General features: G+C 42.2%; 2 protein-coding genes across 3 annotated transcripts in view; one reads left to right on the top strand and one right to left on the bottom strand.

Moving 5' to 3' along the window:
- Positions 1 to 13,352, bottom strand: part of LOC103988849 (calcium-transporting ATPase 3, endoplasmic reticulum-type) — a 66,153-nt gene extending 52,801 nt beyond the window's left edge. For both annotated transcript variants that reach the window (XM_009407507.3, XM_018827764.2), the window contains exons 1-4: positions 13,215 to 13,352; positions 13,082 to 13,132; positions 12,945 to 12,978; positions 10,597 to 10,614 (exon numbers count right to left, since the gene is read on the bottom strand). In XM_009407507.3, coding sequence (XP_009405782.1) covers positions 10,597 to 10,614; positions 12,945 to 12,978; positions 13,082 to 13,132; positions 13,215 to 13,247 — 136 coding nt within the window. In that variant the 5' untranslated portion in view covers positions 13,248 to 13,352. The remainder of the gene's footprint in view (positions 1 to 10,596; positions 10,615 to 12,944; positions 12,979 to 13,081; positions 13,133 to 13,214) is intronic.
- Positions 3,922 to 5,458, top strand: LOC135640925 (uncharacterized). The gene is made up of 3 exons (XM_065155798.1): positions 3,922 to 4,541; positions 4,620 to 4,738; positions 4,826 to 5,458. The coding sequence occupies exons 1-3, from the start codon at positions 4,133 to 4,135 to the stop codon at positions 5,279 to 5,281; spliced, it is 984 nt and encodes a 327-aa protein (XP_065011870.1). The 5' UTR covers positions 3,922 to 4,132; the 3' UTR covers positions 5,282 to 5,458.
- Positions 13,353 to 13,584: the final 232 nt, after the last annotated feature.

Raw genomic sequence — 13,584 nt, 5'->3', positions numbered from 1 at the left:
TCTTCTCGAAGTCCAATAGTAATTGGTTTAGGCTTAGGATTAAAATAGTCTATATTCAATAAAGGTATATATATTCAATCTTGTTTGACCACAAATTTGACTTATGAGGATTAAGTAACATGAAAAGAGTTTTGATGGTTAATGGTTTTAGTTATTGCTGACGTCTCTTCATTCAGCTTGTTGTTTTTCTTATTGCCTCTCTTTCAGATGCCTTTTTCTTATTTCCTTATTCCACATTCTTTTAACAGACTTCTTCCTGCTTTTAAATTTGATAAAATTACCAAAAAAGTTCCAATATTTTGGAACTCATTTGTTTGTTCACTTAATCCTGTTTTCCTACAATATTAAGTACATCAGTTTTACACCATGTAAAAGTATCCCAAGTACCCTCTTTTGCCCACAAACCTTTACTGGACAAAATCATTAAGATACCAGCAGTGTCCAAGCCACTTGTTAATTAAGAAGTTTGGTATGCTAGTTGAATCTGGTTACAAATGCTTTTAGCCTTTTCAGTGAAACAAAGATGAGTTAGCCCAAGTAAAATCTCCTCAAGGTTAACATCAACCATGAACATGACTTCCAAGGTGGACACTCTCTAAACTTGAACACAGTGATTTAAAAAGCGCTTTTGGCGCCTAGGTACCAAAACGCCCGAGGCGTTAGGTGCTTGCCCAAGCGAAACGAGACGCTCTAAAATATTAAAATATAATAAACATATAATATTATTAATCTAATAAATAAAGATTATTTTGTACAGTAATTAATAATCTACTATTAGCAGTATATTATTTAATGTTAACAGCAGTTAGAAGGGAAGAATATAACTATTAAAAGAGATCAAAATATCATCCAATTAAATCGATAGTAAGAAATCAGAACTCAGAAGAGAAGCAGCGGATAACAGCCGCGATAGCAAACAGCAGCAGTAGCAGTGGAGTCACGGACAACAATAGCGACGGCGGTAGCGAACAGCAACGGAAGCTAAGGAGACTCGGTCGATGACAAAGGAAGACTCGAAGGTAGCAGGAGAAATCATCGACAACAAAGGCAAAGGGAGAAATCGTCAACGGCAGAGGCAGAGGGAGAAAGCGAACGCTAGGGTTGGGAGTCAAGGTCGCGCACAGGTTTTGAGGTAACTGCGTGCGTTAGTTGGCTCAATCGAACCAACAAATGCACATTTAACCGAACTCGGTTGCCTTATATCAACCAGGTCCTTACAGGAATCGCCCGGTGCCCAGGCTAGAGCGAGCGCCCAAGCGACGCCTTTGAAGCGCGCTGCCTGGCCATTATATGAGGCGTGATGCCTTATTGAAGCACGCCACCTGGCCCTTATATAAGGCGCTAAGGGCTTGCCTTGCCTAGCCCGAGCGCTCGAGCAACTTTTTAAATCACTACTTGAACATTAATTAACAGATTCAATAGCCAGCCATTGTAAACAACCTGCCAGCCATTGTAAACAACCTGCATATTGTCACGGACAAACTTCTAAACAGGATGTTTGATGTAATGCTTATATATGTCCGTGTCTTTTGGTATGTTCATGCCTTGTACAGCATGTAGAGGGACGGCCGAAGGCTTAATAGTCTCATTTTAGTTGGGTTGGTGGCCTCTTTAGGCTTGTAAATAAAGGTTGTGTCATGTGGACACGTGCGAGAGATTTTCAGTCTGTAATGGACCATTTTACCCTTTGTTGTGCAACTGTTCAGAGCTTGTAAAGTCTGTTTGTAATTTGCATTGTCTATGAAGTGTTTTTCGGAGATGTTTGCTTGTGGATCCCGATTGAGGCATTCTCTCTAACCCGTTCTCTCTTTTGTTGGTCCTAAGGGACAATGGGAGGCTTCGGGGAGGCTGACCTTTGCGGACGGACACGCAAGGGTGCCGCACGACTTAGGCAAAACCAGTGATTGCAAAAGGCGCTCGGGCGAGGCGAGGCGAGGCCCGAGCGCCTCGCTAATGTCCCAGGCGGCGCGCTTCAAACAGGCGCCGCCTGGGCGCTCGCCCGAGCCCAGGCGCTGGGCGCTTCGGGCGAGCGCCTGGGTAAACCAAGGCGACCGAACCAGAATTTTAGGTCTGGTTCGGTCCTGGTTCGGTTATTAGTTGGTTCAATCGAACCAACTAAACCGATATAACCCCAACCCTAACCCAACACTAACCTGCTGCCGCTGCCGCTCTCGATCCCGATCCCGATCGCGATCTCGTCGCTCGCTGCCGCTGCTCGCCGGTGTCGCTGCTCGCGCCTCCCGCGAGCCCTCCCACTGCTCGCGCCTCCCGCGAGCCCTCTCGCCTCCTGTGAGCCCTCCCGCGAGCCTTCCCGCTGCTCGCGCCTCCCTCGAGGCCTCCCGCTGCTCGCGCCTTCCTCTCCCTTTCCCTTTCCCGCTACCGCTGCCGCCGCTCGCTGCTGCTGCTGCCGCCGCTGCTGCCGCCGCTCGCCGCCGCTGCCGCCGCCGCTCGCCACCGCTGCTGCCGCTGCTCGCCGCTCGCCGCTACTGCCGCCACCGCTGCTGCCGCCGCTGCTTCCTCGTTTCTCCATCAGGCTCAGTATACTCTTAATATTAAGTTTATTTGAATTTTAAAATGATTAATTTTCTGTTAATAGATTAATAATATATTATTTTGATTTTAATGTTATTAATTTTTATTTATTTGAAATTATTGTTAGGTTTCAACATAAATGGCAAGTGCAGAAAGCAACTCAATAGAGTCTCCAATGGTATCAAAAAAAGATCCTGCATGGAAGTATAATTATTTGAAGGATCCGAAAGATCCTAATGCAGTGACTTGCATATTCTGCGATAAACTACCAGAGGTGGTATTTTTCGTGCAAAACAACATCTAGTAGGAAATTTCAAGAATGCAGCAGCTTGCAAAAAATGTCCACCTGAGGTAAAAGAAGAGTTGCTGAATTATATGAATGAAAAGAAGACACAAAAGAATGAATCTTATGGGAATTTACCAGAAGACAATGTTGAACATATCAGAGATGAAGAAGAAGATTATTCTACGAGTATTAACCCAAGTGAAAAAAGAGTATACGACAAAAAGGGAAAAGAAGTTATGAGTACTAAAAAAGGTAGAAAAGGACCGATGGATCTATATATGCTTCAAGGATCCCAGAAACAACAAGGGCAAATAGGAGGCTCAAAATTGAGACAAACAAATATAAGTGATGCTTGTGATAAAGAAATAAGAGGAAGAACAATTCAGCACATTGCTCGCATCTTCTATCAGGCTGGTCTTCCCCTTAGTACAACTCGTTTAGACAGTTTTAAGGATATGATTGAAGCTATTGGAAGATATGGTGCAGGATTAAAACCTCCAAGTTATTATGAGATGCGAGTTCCATTGCTGCAAAAAGAGTTGAATTATACAAATGACTTACTAAAGGGTCATAAAGAATCATGGGCAACACATGGTTGCTCTATTATGTCAGATGTTTGGACTGACAGGAGGCGCAGGAGTATAATTAATTTTATGGTTAATTGTTTTTTAGGGACTATGTTTGTGAAGTCAATAGATGCTTCATCTTTTGTAAAATCTGAAGACGATATATGATTTACTTGACAACTTCGTGGAAGAAATTGGAGAACAAAATATCGTTCAAATCATAACCGACAATGGAAGCAACTATGTTTTAGCTGGTAATATTCATCTTTTGATTTTGTTAATTATTTTATCTTCAATTAAGTGTGTTAAACTCTTAAGTCTTATCATTTTTGTTATCCTTTGTCTCAGGTAAATTGCTTGAATCAAAAAGACAACACTTGTATTGGACTCCATGTGCAGCACATTGTATTGATTTAATGTTGGAAGATATTGGAAAGATCTTAGAAATCAAGAAAACCTTAGAAAGGGCAATTTTTGTTGTTGGATTTCTTTATAATCACTTTGGGGCTTTGAATATGATGAGAGAATTTACAGGGAATAAAGAATTAGTAAGACATGGTGTTACCCGATTTGCTACTTCATTCTTGACATTACAGAGCGTGCATCGTCAAAAACATACTCTGAGAAATATGTTTACCTCTGAGAAATGGGTGACAAGCAAATGGGCAAAAGAAGCAAAAGGCAAGAGGGCTGCTGATATCATCTTAATGCCATCTTTTGGAATCATGTAGTTTATATATTAAAGGTAATGGGCCCTCTTGTTCGAGTCCTTCGATTGGTGGATAATGAAAATAAGCCTGCAATGGGATATATTTATGAGGCTATGGATAGAGCAAAGGAGACGATTAAAAGATCTTTTAATGAAAATAAAGAAAAATATGAGAAAATTTTTACAATCATTGACGAAAGATGGAATTGTCAACTTCATCGTCCCTTACATGCAGCAGGATGTTACTTGAACTCTGAATTCTTTTATAAGATTAAATCTGTTGGATTTGATGCAGAAGTTTTGGGTGGGTTATATCAGTGTGTTGCAAGATTAGTTCCCAGCATTGAGGTTCAAGATAAGATTATTCATGAATTATCTTTATATAAAAATGCTGAAGGTCTTTTTGGAATTCCAATTGCCGTTCGATCCAGGACAACTACCTCTCCAGGTATTAATAATTTGATATAATTAATTTCATATATATTATGTTACTATGTTATTGCTAATAATAACATAAATTTTGCAGCTGAATGGTGGAGTCTATTTGGAAATTCCACCCCGAACTTACAGAAATTTGCTGTCAAAGTACTTAGTTTGACATGTAGTGCTTCGGGTTGTGAGCGAAACTGGAGTGTCTTTGAGCATGTAAGTATTACTAAATATTTTTATTTTAATTAATTTATTTATTTAGATATATGTATTAATATATTTTTAAATTATATGACATGACAGATTCACTCGAAGAGAAGAAATCGGTTAGAACATCAACGATTGCACGATCTTGTTTACATAAAGTATAATCAAGCTTTGAAGACTCGTCATGATTTGAAAAATAGATTTGATTCAATCTCATTGCAAGATATTGATGATTCAAATGAGTGGTTAGTAGGAGAAATGGGTGCTAACTTGCAAGATGCTGAAGACGAGCTTGTATTTGAAGATGATAGATTGACGTGGGGAGATGTGGCAAGAGCTTCAGGTGCTGGAGAATTACAAACATATACAAGACAGATGTCAAAGAGAAAAATGAGTGCAAAAGCATCAAGCTCGGCTCCTGCTATTGTTGAAGACATAGAGAATGAAACATATCTTGATGAAGAGGAAAGAATCGAAGAACAAGAGGAAGAAGACGAATTCAATGAAGATGATTTGTGTGAAAATGACGATAATATTGATTATGATGAATGACTTTGATGTAAAATGTTAATGTTTTGAATTTTGAAACTTTTTGTTAATGTGACATTGTGATTTTGTATCTTAGATTTTCTTAATTTAATAGCATATTTTTATTTAAAATTTTAAATAATTATATTTATTAATTATATTATATATTTTTATATTTTAGCGCCTCGCTTCGCTCGGGCGAGCGCCTGGGAGAGCGCGCCTCGGGCGTTTTTGGACCTTGGCGCCTAGCGCTTTTGAAATCACTGGGCAAAACCAGCTAAGTCCGTGACAGATGGTATCAGAGCGGGACAAGCACTCATAGAAACACTTAGCATGCAAACGTGAGGGACCTAGCGGGGTTGCGTTGAGGGCAGTCAGCACACACGCGACCGTTTGGGGGAAAACAGGCATGGATATGTAGGGAAAAGGAGTCGCTCGGAGGAGCGGGCATCTGACATTGGCATTCAGAGGAATGGCCAACCCTTCGCGCAAGAGGCACCACGAGAACAGGCAAGCTTGGAAGAATACGGAGCGCACAAAGGTTGGGATGGCTGAGTTTGAGCTACGGCTCAACGTTGACAACTATACTTGATGATGCTCAAGGCAAGCGAGGCGCTTGGTAAAGGATAAGACCATGCAAGGTGGAATGAGTTGCTCAACGACCAAAGGAGTTATGCAAAGCTCACAGAGGTGAGGGGAATTGCTAACTCGAAGAATTTGGTACTCATGCATGGGCTTGTATGCGGACAATGGAATGTTCGTGGCCATCCCAAGGCGACCGAAACTCGGCGTCATGGAGCATTGAAACTTTCTCTTCGGCATGTGAAGGATACGTCCGTAGGAGGCTGAAGTGTGCAACGAGTTCAGCATGTTGCTAGGCCTTGAGTGGTGCAGCGGGGGTTGTATTGACGTGGAGTCGCAATCTAGCAAGTGCGTTTGCAGGAGGCAAAACAATGCACAGTTTGTTCAGCAAATCGGAGTAGTCCAACGGGACGGTGGTCTCCGAAACGAAGAGAGATGTTGCTCCAATGGGACAGTTATCCAGGAGGGATAAGTCTCGGCTCTCCAGAGGGAGAATCATGTGGGACGTACCTCACAAGTTGAGGAGGAGTACCTCAACAAACAACAAGTCCACGAAGCTCAATAGACTGAGCAAGCAGCGAGGAGTCGTTGCATGATCTCGCTCGAGAGAATGCATTGGTGGATGCATTGCGAGATAAAGTAGGGGAGCGACCCAAAGCAACTTAAATGAAGGCACACTTGGAGTCGATGTGGAGATCGGACTCAAGGGAGGGCTGACCCGTGGAATGGTGGGCGCGAGGGCCACAATCGACTCAATGCAAAAACGAGGAGCGGAGCAACTTGGGTGTAACTTGGCGAAGTACCCAAGCCGCATGAAGGGAGCCAGCATAGAAGTTGGAACATGGAGCGGAGGCACAGTGCTTTCCTTAGACAGAGGTCAAGGACATGAACTCTTGCAGAGGCAAGAGTAGAATCATGTTGTTCCATGGGTTCTTCATCCTGACGGAGCGGACTCATCTTGCATGGTGCCAAAGACGAAAGGAGCTTCTGGGCACATGCACCTTATCTCGGAGAAGCTTTTGATGGAGGAACTAAGGCGACTCAATTTGCGGAGGCGAAATTGGGTTCAGAAGGCCTTAGCACGGGGCAAGAGGACTCAGAGGTGGGTACTCTTGAAGAATATGCCATAGTGTTGCCATTCAAGTTGTCGTGAAGGAAGCGGTGCGTAGCGGAGATTGTGCTAGTAGGGGTAGAGACCCAGGATCCAGACAATGGTGCACAAATTATCGTGAAGTCGGTGGACTTCGGGAGCTACTAGACGACGGACTGTCCTAGAGCGGTGCTTCATCTAGGTGTGACCCAAGAGTGGGTGGATGAAGGTCGATTGCCAAAGGAGCGAACAAAATCGAAGGTGGAAGAGACCCTGCGATGTATTGGCAGAGGCCACACATGGAGGGTTCACAATTCGAGTTTCTTCCACAAGGATCAGAATGCAATGGAGATGTCACCAGGAGGCGACATGGTGCAGCGGATCGTGGTGGAACAGTTCGTGGCAATGCGATACACACGACATAGTCCCGTGAGGGACTAGATCATATGGAGGTATGATCGGGAGCAACTGGAAGCTCCACTTCGGTGAACAACACGACGGCAAGAAGGGCTATGGATTCAAGTAGTGAAGGCCATGGTACCGCAGAGGCGGGTCTTCCGTACGTGCATCGAATTTTGCATCGGATGAAAGCCTTGGTCATCAGCATATGGGGGCTGTGTTCCACCAAGGGAAAAGTTCGAATGCAAGTACCAGTGAGTCCCATGAGAGGGACTTGATCATGCAGAGGTATGATTGAAGCAGCTGGAGAGTTGGACTGCTCCAGAGCTCATATTCGCCTAAGGGGGCCCGGCAAGTCAGAGGACTAGGTCGAGTAAGCGAACGTTGCTACCAAGGAAGCTAAGGAGAACAGAATCGATGCAAACCCTACAACGTGATGGTAGAGGCCATGCATGGGAGTTGCAGTCTGTCTTTCCATCAACCAAACGGACTGCTTGGAGAACACAGAGGTGTTGAAGCAGGGGGTCAAAAGGGGCGAGGAAGCAACGACGAGTCTAGAGGGACTTAGCTACCCAAAATCAAGCATCAGTTAGAATGTAGGTGGACTCAGAAGAGTGCCACGGAGACATATCTACTGATCGTGAAGAAAAGGGATGCAGATGCGAGGCGACCGATAGTAGGGCCATGGGCATGGCAGCGCCATGGTACCGCAGAGGCGGGACTTCCGTGAAAGTCATTGATCCCTTGCTCTCATGGAGGGAGAGCGCTTGGTCGTGAAAGGGGCCGAGGAGGTTGAGAATGCAGAAGCAATCTCCAAGTACCGAGACAAGGCTGAAGGGCAGAGGCCGAAGAACTTCGTAAGACCGATGTCAATGAGCTTCTCATCAAGATAGTCGAAAGTGAAGGACTTCGGGTCATGCAAGAGTGCATAACCAAGGAACGAAGCAGGCAGTACGCGGTGCTGTACCTTCGCTACTCAGGGGAGTAGGCGGTAGGGTTGATTGAGAAGACGATACAATCCCGAAGGCGACCAAACCTATGAGAGAATTACTCCAAGTTGGGGTGAAAACTTCCTGCATTCCAGAAGTTCGATAGCATTGAGAAGGTGAATCACAGTAACTAACTCAACGCAAGGAGTGCAAACACTTCAAGTGCTTCAGAAGTGTGAGCAAAGAGCAGGCGAAGGCTTGTAACCAGCTCGATACATGGAGTACAACCTCGAGGAGGCGGGCGAAGTCAAGTAACCTTTGCCTTTTCAACCCTTAAGAGAATGGGCGAAACCGAGTACCCCAAGTCTCTTATCTATCTAGCAGAGGAGCTCTGCACAAGTTCAAAGACCCTTCGAAGATAATAGAAGACAATAGTTGTCAAATCCTCACCAACGGTGATCAGTGCTACTGAGAGTAGATTGTCCGCTTCATTTCCTAACGAAATGCCAATCGAAAGCGGAAGTGATACGAACCTACTTGGATGTGACAACTAAGTGAAAGAAGAGTCAATGAGCAAATTTTGTGGAGAAAGGACCCAAAACTTCAGAAGTTTGCGAGACGATGCTCGTCAAAGCTCCAACAAGCATCCACCCAGTTCAAGCAGCATGAGGAATTTGAGAGACTGGCGCATTAAGGATGGTCTTTTCCTTCATCTGGGGGATCCGCAGGAATCAACAAGGATCAACACAACTCAGCCAACCCCACACCAGAGTCAGAGTCATTGGTGAGTTGAAGCAGCATGGCGGATCAAAAGGTTCGACTACTCAAAAACAGCAGCGGGGAGCAGCTGGGAGCCAAGAGGCGCATTGTAACTGGAGCAGAAGATTGAAGACTCAGCAAAGGCGAGGAGTTGCAGTGTCAACAAAGGCTTCAACGAGGACGTCGAAGGAATAAGTGGGGAGAATGTCACGGACAAACTTCTAAACAGGATGTTTGATGTAATGCTTATGTATGTCCGTGTCTTTTGGTATGTTCATGCCTTTTACAGCATGCAGAGGGACGGTCGAAGGCTTAATAGTCTCATTTTAGTTGGGTTGGTAGCCTCTTTAGACTTGTAAATAAAGGTTGTGTCATGTGGACACGTGCGAGAGATTTTCGGTCTGTAATGGACCATTTTACCCTTTGTTGTGCAACTATTCAGAGCTTGTAAAGTCTGTTTATAATTTGCATTGTCTATGAAGTGTTTTTCGGAGATGTTTGCTTGTGGATCCCGATTGAGACGTTCTCTCTAACTCGTTCTCTCTTTTGTTGGTCCTAAGGGACAATGGGAGGCTTCGGGGAGGCTGACCTTTGCGGATGGACACGCAAGGGTGCCGCACGACTTAGGCAAAACCAGCTAAGTCAGTAACAATATGTTAAAATTCATACTAGCACCATCAAACTTGACATGCGCATAAGAATACTATTAATTTCTAAAAAATTTACTTTCTAGATCCTCCTATACTCAACTATAGAAGTTTTCTTTTCTCAAGCTTGAACTGTAAGAGATCCCTACCTCTGCTAGAGCAATTGCTTAATTACTCAACGACACACAACTCAAACGAATTCTTAGCAGAATGCCATCAAAGTTACCAAATAGATTCTCAAACTATAATAACTATGTATATATGGTTCCGAAAAATACTAGGGATGTACACCATAAACCACATGCTAACCACAGGTAGAGCTAGATAACTTAATACATGAACAACAACAAAACCAATAACAACATAGTAGCTAAATAGCTTCTCAGGATCTAATGATAAAGAAGAGAGCTCCAACGGAACTAGAGTAGCTCATTCAACTTCAAATGTCATGGAGTACTATAGCTAAGCAACAAAATCCACAGGAATTTGACACTAAATAACAAGGCATAAGAAAGAGGCCATATGAAATTTGATTTACAAAAGATTCTACATTTCACATTGAAATGGAATCGTTAGAACATAAGCCAAGCGAACTATGCAAATTGTGAAGGAAGAGTCATAAAAGCTTTATAAGCCAGTCAAGCTGAAACCTAGCCATTTGACCATATGCACATGCAGAACCATAAGATAACTTGGACTAATCTCAATTACCAAAATTCTAGCATTAAACAAAATTGTTACATAAGTTCTAGGAGAAGATAGGAATTACATGTAAGTGTTGCACATTAACCTAAAGGTGACAGAATGAAACATAAATATCTATCATCGTAGAGATCAAAGATTACAGAAAATTAAAGATACATGACAAAGTAATGAAAGTCAAGTATCTAATAAAAAGATAATTTCGAAAATGATAACAGAGAAGTGACTTACTTTCTTCTTGAGGCAGCACTGCAGAAAATGCAACGAACAAAGAGAAGGAAGCAACAAAAATAAGTCAGATGTCAAGTTAGAAAATGCATAAAAAAGCCAAATTTTTCAAAGTTATTGCTACTAAACAAGCATAGAGTTGACAAGGAGTAACTATTTTACATTAAATTATTATTTTACAGAACAGAGATTGAATGCTATTCAGTTGTAATAGTGTCAAAAAAGGTGAGAAAGCTACAATTACAGGTATAAGAATTTCCTTCTCATGTATGTTTTGGAAATTTCAGGAAGAAATTAGGAATGAACTTTTAAAGTTCACCTTAGACTAGTAGCACAAAAGAGTGCCAAAAAAATATTGAAGAATACAAGTGGCACACAACATTCACACCATAAATTTAAAGCATTCAGTTGTGGCATGTTAGAAAAAAAATGCATACCGGTAAAGTACATAAAAACCATGTTGTTAGGCATGCCCACACCACATACCGCTGAGCAGGTATCATTAATTGGCACAACCCAAGAATCATGGCAATTAACTTGCCAGTGTCATGGTAATTATAATGCTAACACCAAGTGCAATGGGAGAGAATGTCAAAACAACTGACAACATAATTCACACCCCCAAACACATCAAAATTAGGTATTGACTGCCCATAGCAATAATTTCAATTTAACAAAGTAAAAATGGATCATTGAACAAATTGCTTGAATCATCAACATGCAATCTAGATTTTCAGTTTCTTTGTCATATGCTTCTACCGGCAGTTGCCAACAGTTGTCTGCTTCTTGGAATAACTCAAACAGATCTAATCCCAACAATAATTTGTAGCATTTAAGCATATGCTACTACAGTTGATGACTACATTACGTATGTTATGACATTACGATTTTTATGTGCATGGTCAAACAGTCAATGCCCATATGTGGGTATGAAAGCTGTACAGATGCATAGATATGTCACAAGTGTCGATTCCCCACTATTGGAACATAGCAGATGACACAAGACAACACAACCATCCATAGTATTTCTTTTAAATTGATTCCAGAGATTAATAATTACTGCCAAGAAATTATCTATTTTTCTATCTTGTTCCTCCATCTTTTCCACTGCAATCTTCAGTCCTGATATTTTTGATTGGTAAAATTTTCTTCAATAGTCTTATTCAATTTACTGAATATTTCCTCATGCAACTAATACTGTTTGTTCCAACCCACATATTGAATCAAGTTCAACAACAGCTCTAGTACCAATCTAAGGCAGTCTCAGTGTTATCCACGTTTATTTGAATAATCGCAGGATGAAACCCAATCAATAAAGTCGTGATTAAATCAACTCATCAAGAACCATAAATCCAATTAATAATGTATAAGAGATAGTAAACAATGACAAATATGTTATCAGGGATAACATAAAACTAAGCTTGTTAAAAGATAGCAACAAAGATTAAAAAAATATAAAATAGAGATCATAGAAGGTGAAGAAGACGGGAAGTGGTGACAAACAAATTTCTTGTTGTAATCAAAATGAAGAAGGCTGGAAGTGGTGACAAACAAATTTCTACTTCCACATTACAACAAGGCACACCTTGATATTATAGTAGTGGAACTCCTTCCATTAGATTCATCCAAATAACCTAATCAAGGTAAGATATCAATTGTTCAAAAACAGAAAGAATCAATCACATCCTAGGGCAGCTTCACAGATAAGCAATTAGTAGTTTCTTATTGTCCAATGACCCGTAGTAAAAACTATGATAGAAAAGAGATCAATAATATATCACGGCAACTCGATGAGCAATCATAGTTATGCATAACATGATCAGATTTAAAATTAAACCAAGTTAAGAAGATTCCTGCTTTTGCCAGAGAAAACTATGAGACCAACGCAGGGTGTTGAGCCCTTTAGGAAGCTGGTTGATGGATCTATAGAATCAAGGTTTGTCTGAATTCATGCTACCAAGAATCTGGCCCTCGATCTATCAAACTTACATCAATTATGTTAAATTCCCTCCTCCACTGTCACCTAATTACATATCCTTAAGGCCAACAAAATCACGGGTAAAAATATCAACTTTTTACAAATAGAAATTGTAGACCCTTGTCCAGCAATATAGCATTTGACTTGAGCCCAAGATATAGACGAAAACTATTGAAGAGCTTGGTTGACTATACAGTTACATCTAATTATGTACAATAAATTTCTATCCAAAGAATTTAAATCGCATAACAAGTTCAGTACTATATTTTCTTTCTTTTTTAGATGTATGTCTCTCAGACCTAATAAAGATATTAGCTCCACCTGACAAATACTTCTTTTCCCTATTTAAAACACCAAAAACAAGAACTCGTACCGTTTCTGCCGTATATCTTCGCATTCTCGGCAACCTGAAAAAGGGAGGGAAAGCATAAGGAAACGCTCCATTTATGACCACAGCTCGGACTAAACGAGTTAATGAACGAGCAGATCAAGAAAGACACGCGTTCCTACCTGGAAATCCGTAAGACCCTTGGTTGGATCTACACCAAATGCTTCGAGAACCTGAGGCCACGGTCAGAAGAACGAGGACTAGAATCACGAATTGGTCGAGATCCAACATCGAGCGAGAGAGAGCCAGAATTACCTCGGAGACGGATCTGGCGTACGCGTCGTTCATCGAAGATCAAGCGCCGGATCGAGAAGAGGATGAAGACGGAGCCGAGGAGTGAAGGGGGACTGGAGATCTGAAGCAATGGTGTGTTTTTCGCCGGACAAGAAACCGTAGGTTAGGTCTTTAAGGGGGCCATCTTGGGGAGGCAACGGCACGTTAACGGAGCTGACGGTGGCGTGGGCTAGAGAAAGGCGTTCCTGACTGACGGAGCGGGCTCAGGTGGGGGCACTCGCCGTTAGTGGGCCGGACACTGGATGCGCGAGGTTGCCGACGTGGTTAGGATCCTAATTGAGATGGCTCGATCTTGCTCTAACATCACAACGGTTATGGTGCGAATTGGAGG

The sequence above is a fragment of the Musa acuminata genome, chromosome BXJ3-6 (assembly GCF_036884655.1).
Source record: "Musa acuminata AAA Group cultivar baxijiao chromosome BXJ3-6, Cavendish_Baxijiao_AAA, whole genome shotgun sequence".
Lineage (NCBI taxonomy): Eukaryota > Viridiplantae > Streptophyta > Magnoliopsida > Zingiberales > Musaceae > Musa > Musa acuminata.
Note: the sequence above shows the minus strand (reverse complement) of the source record. Positions and strands in the feature narration are given on the sequence as shown.

Excerpts from the sequence above, each read along its gene's own strand:
- LOC135640925 (XM_065155798.1), top strand. The coding sequence starts at position 4,133 with ATGGGCCCTCTTGTTCGAGTCCTTCGATTGGTGGATAATGAAAATAAG. Across the intron at positions 4,542-4,619 it reads CAGGACAACTACCTCTCCAG|CTGAATGGTGGAGTCTATTT; the intron begins GTATTAATAATT and ends TAAATTTTGCAG. Across the intron at positions 4,739-4,825 it reads ACTGGAGTGTCTTTGAGCAT|ATTCACTCGAAGAGAAGAAA; the intron begins GTAAGTATTACT and ends ATGACATGACAG.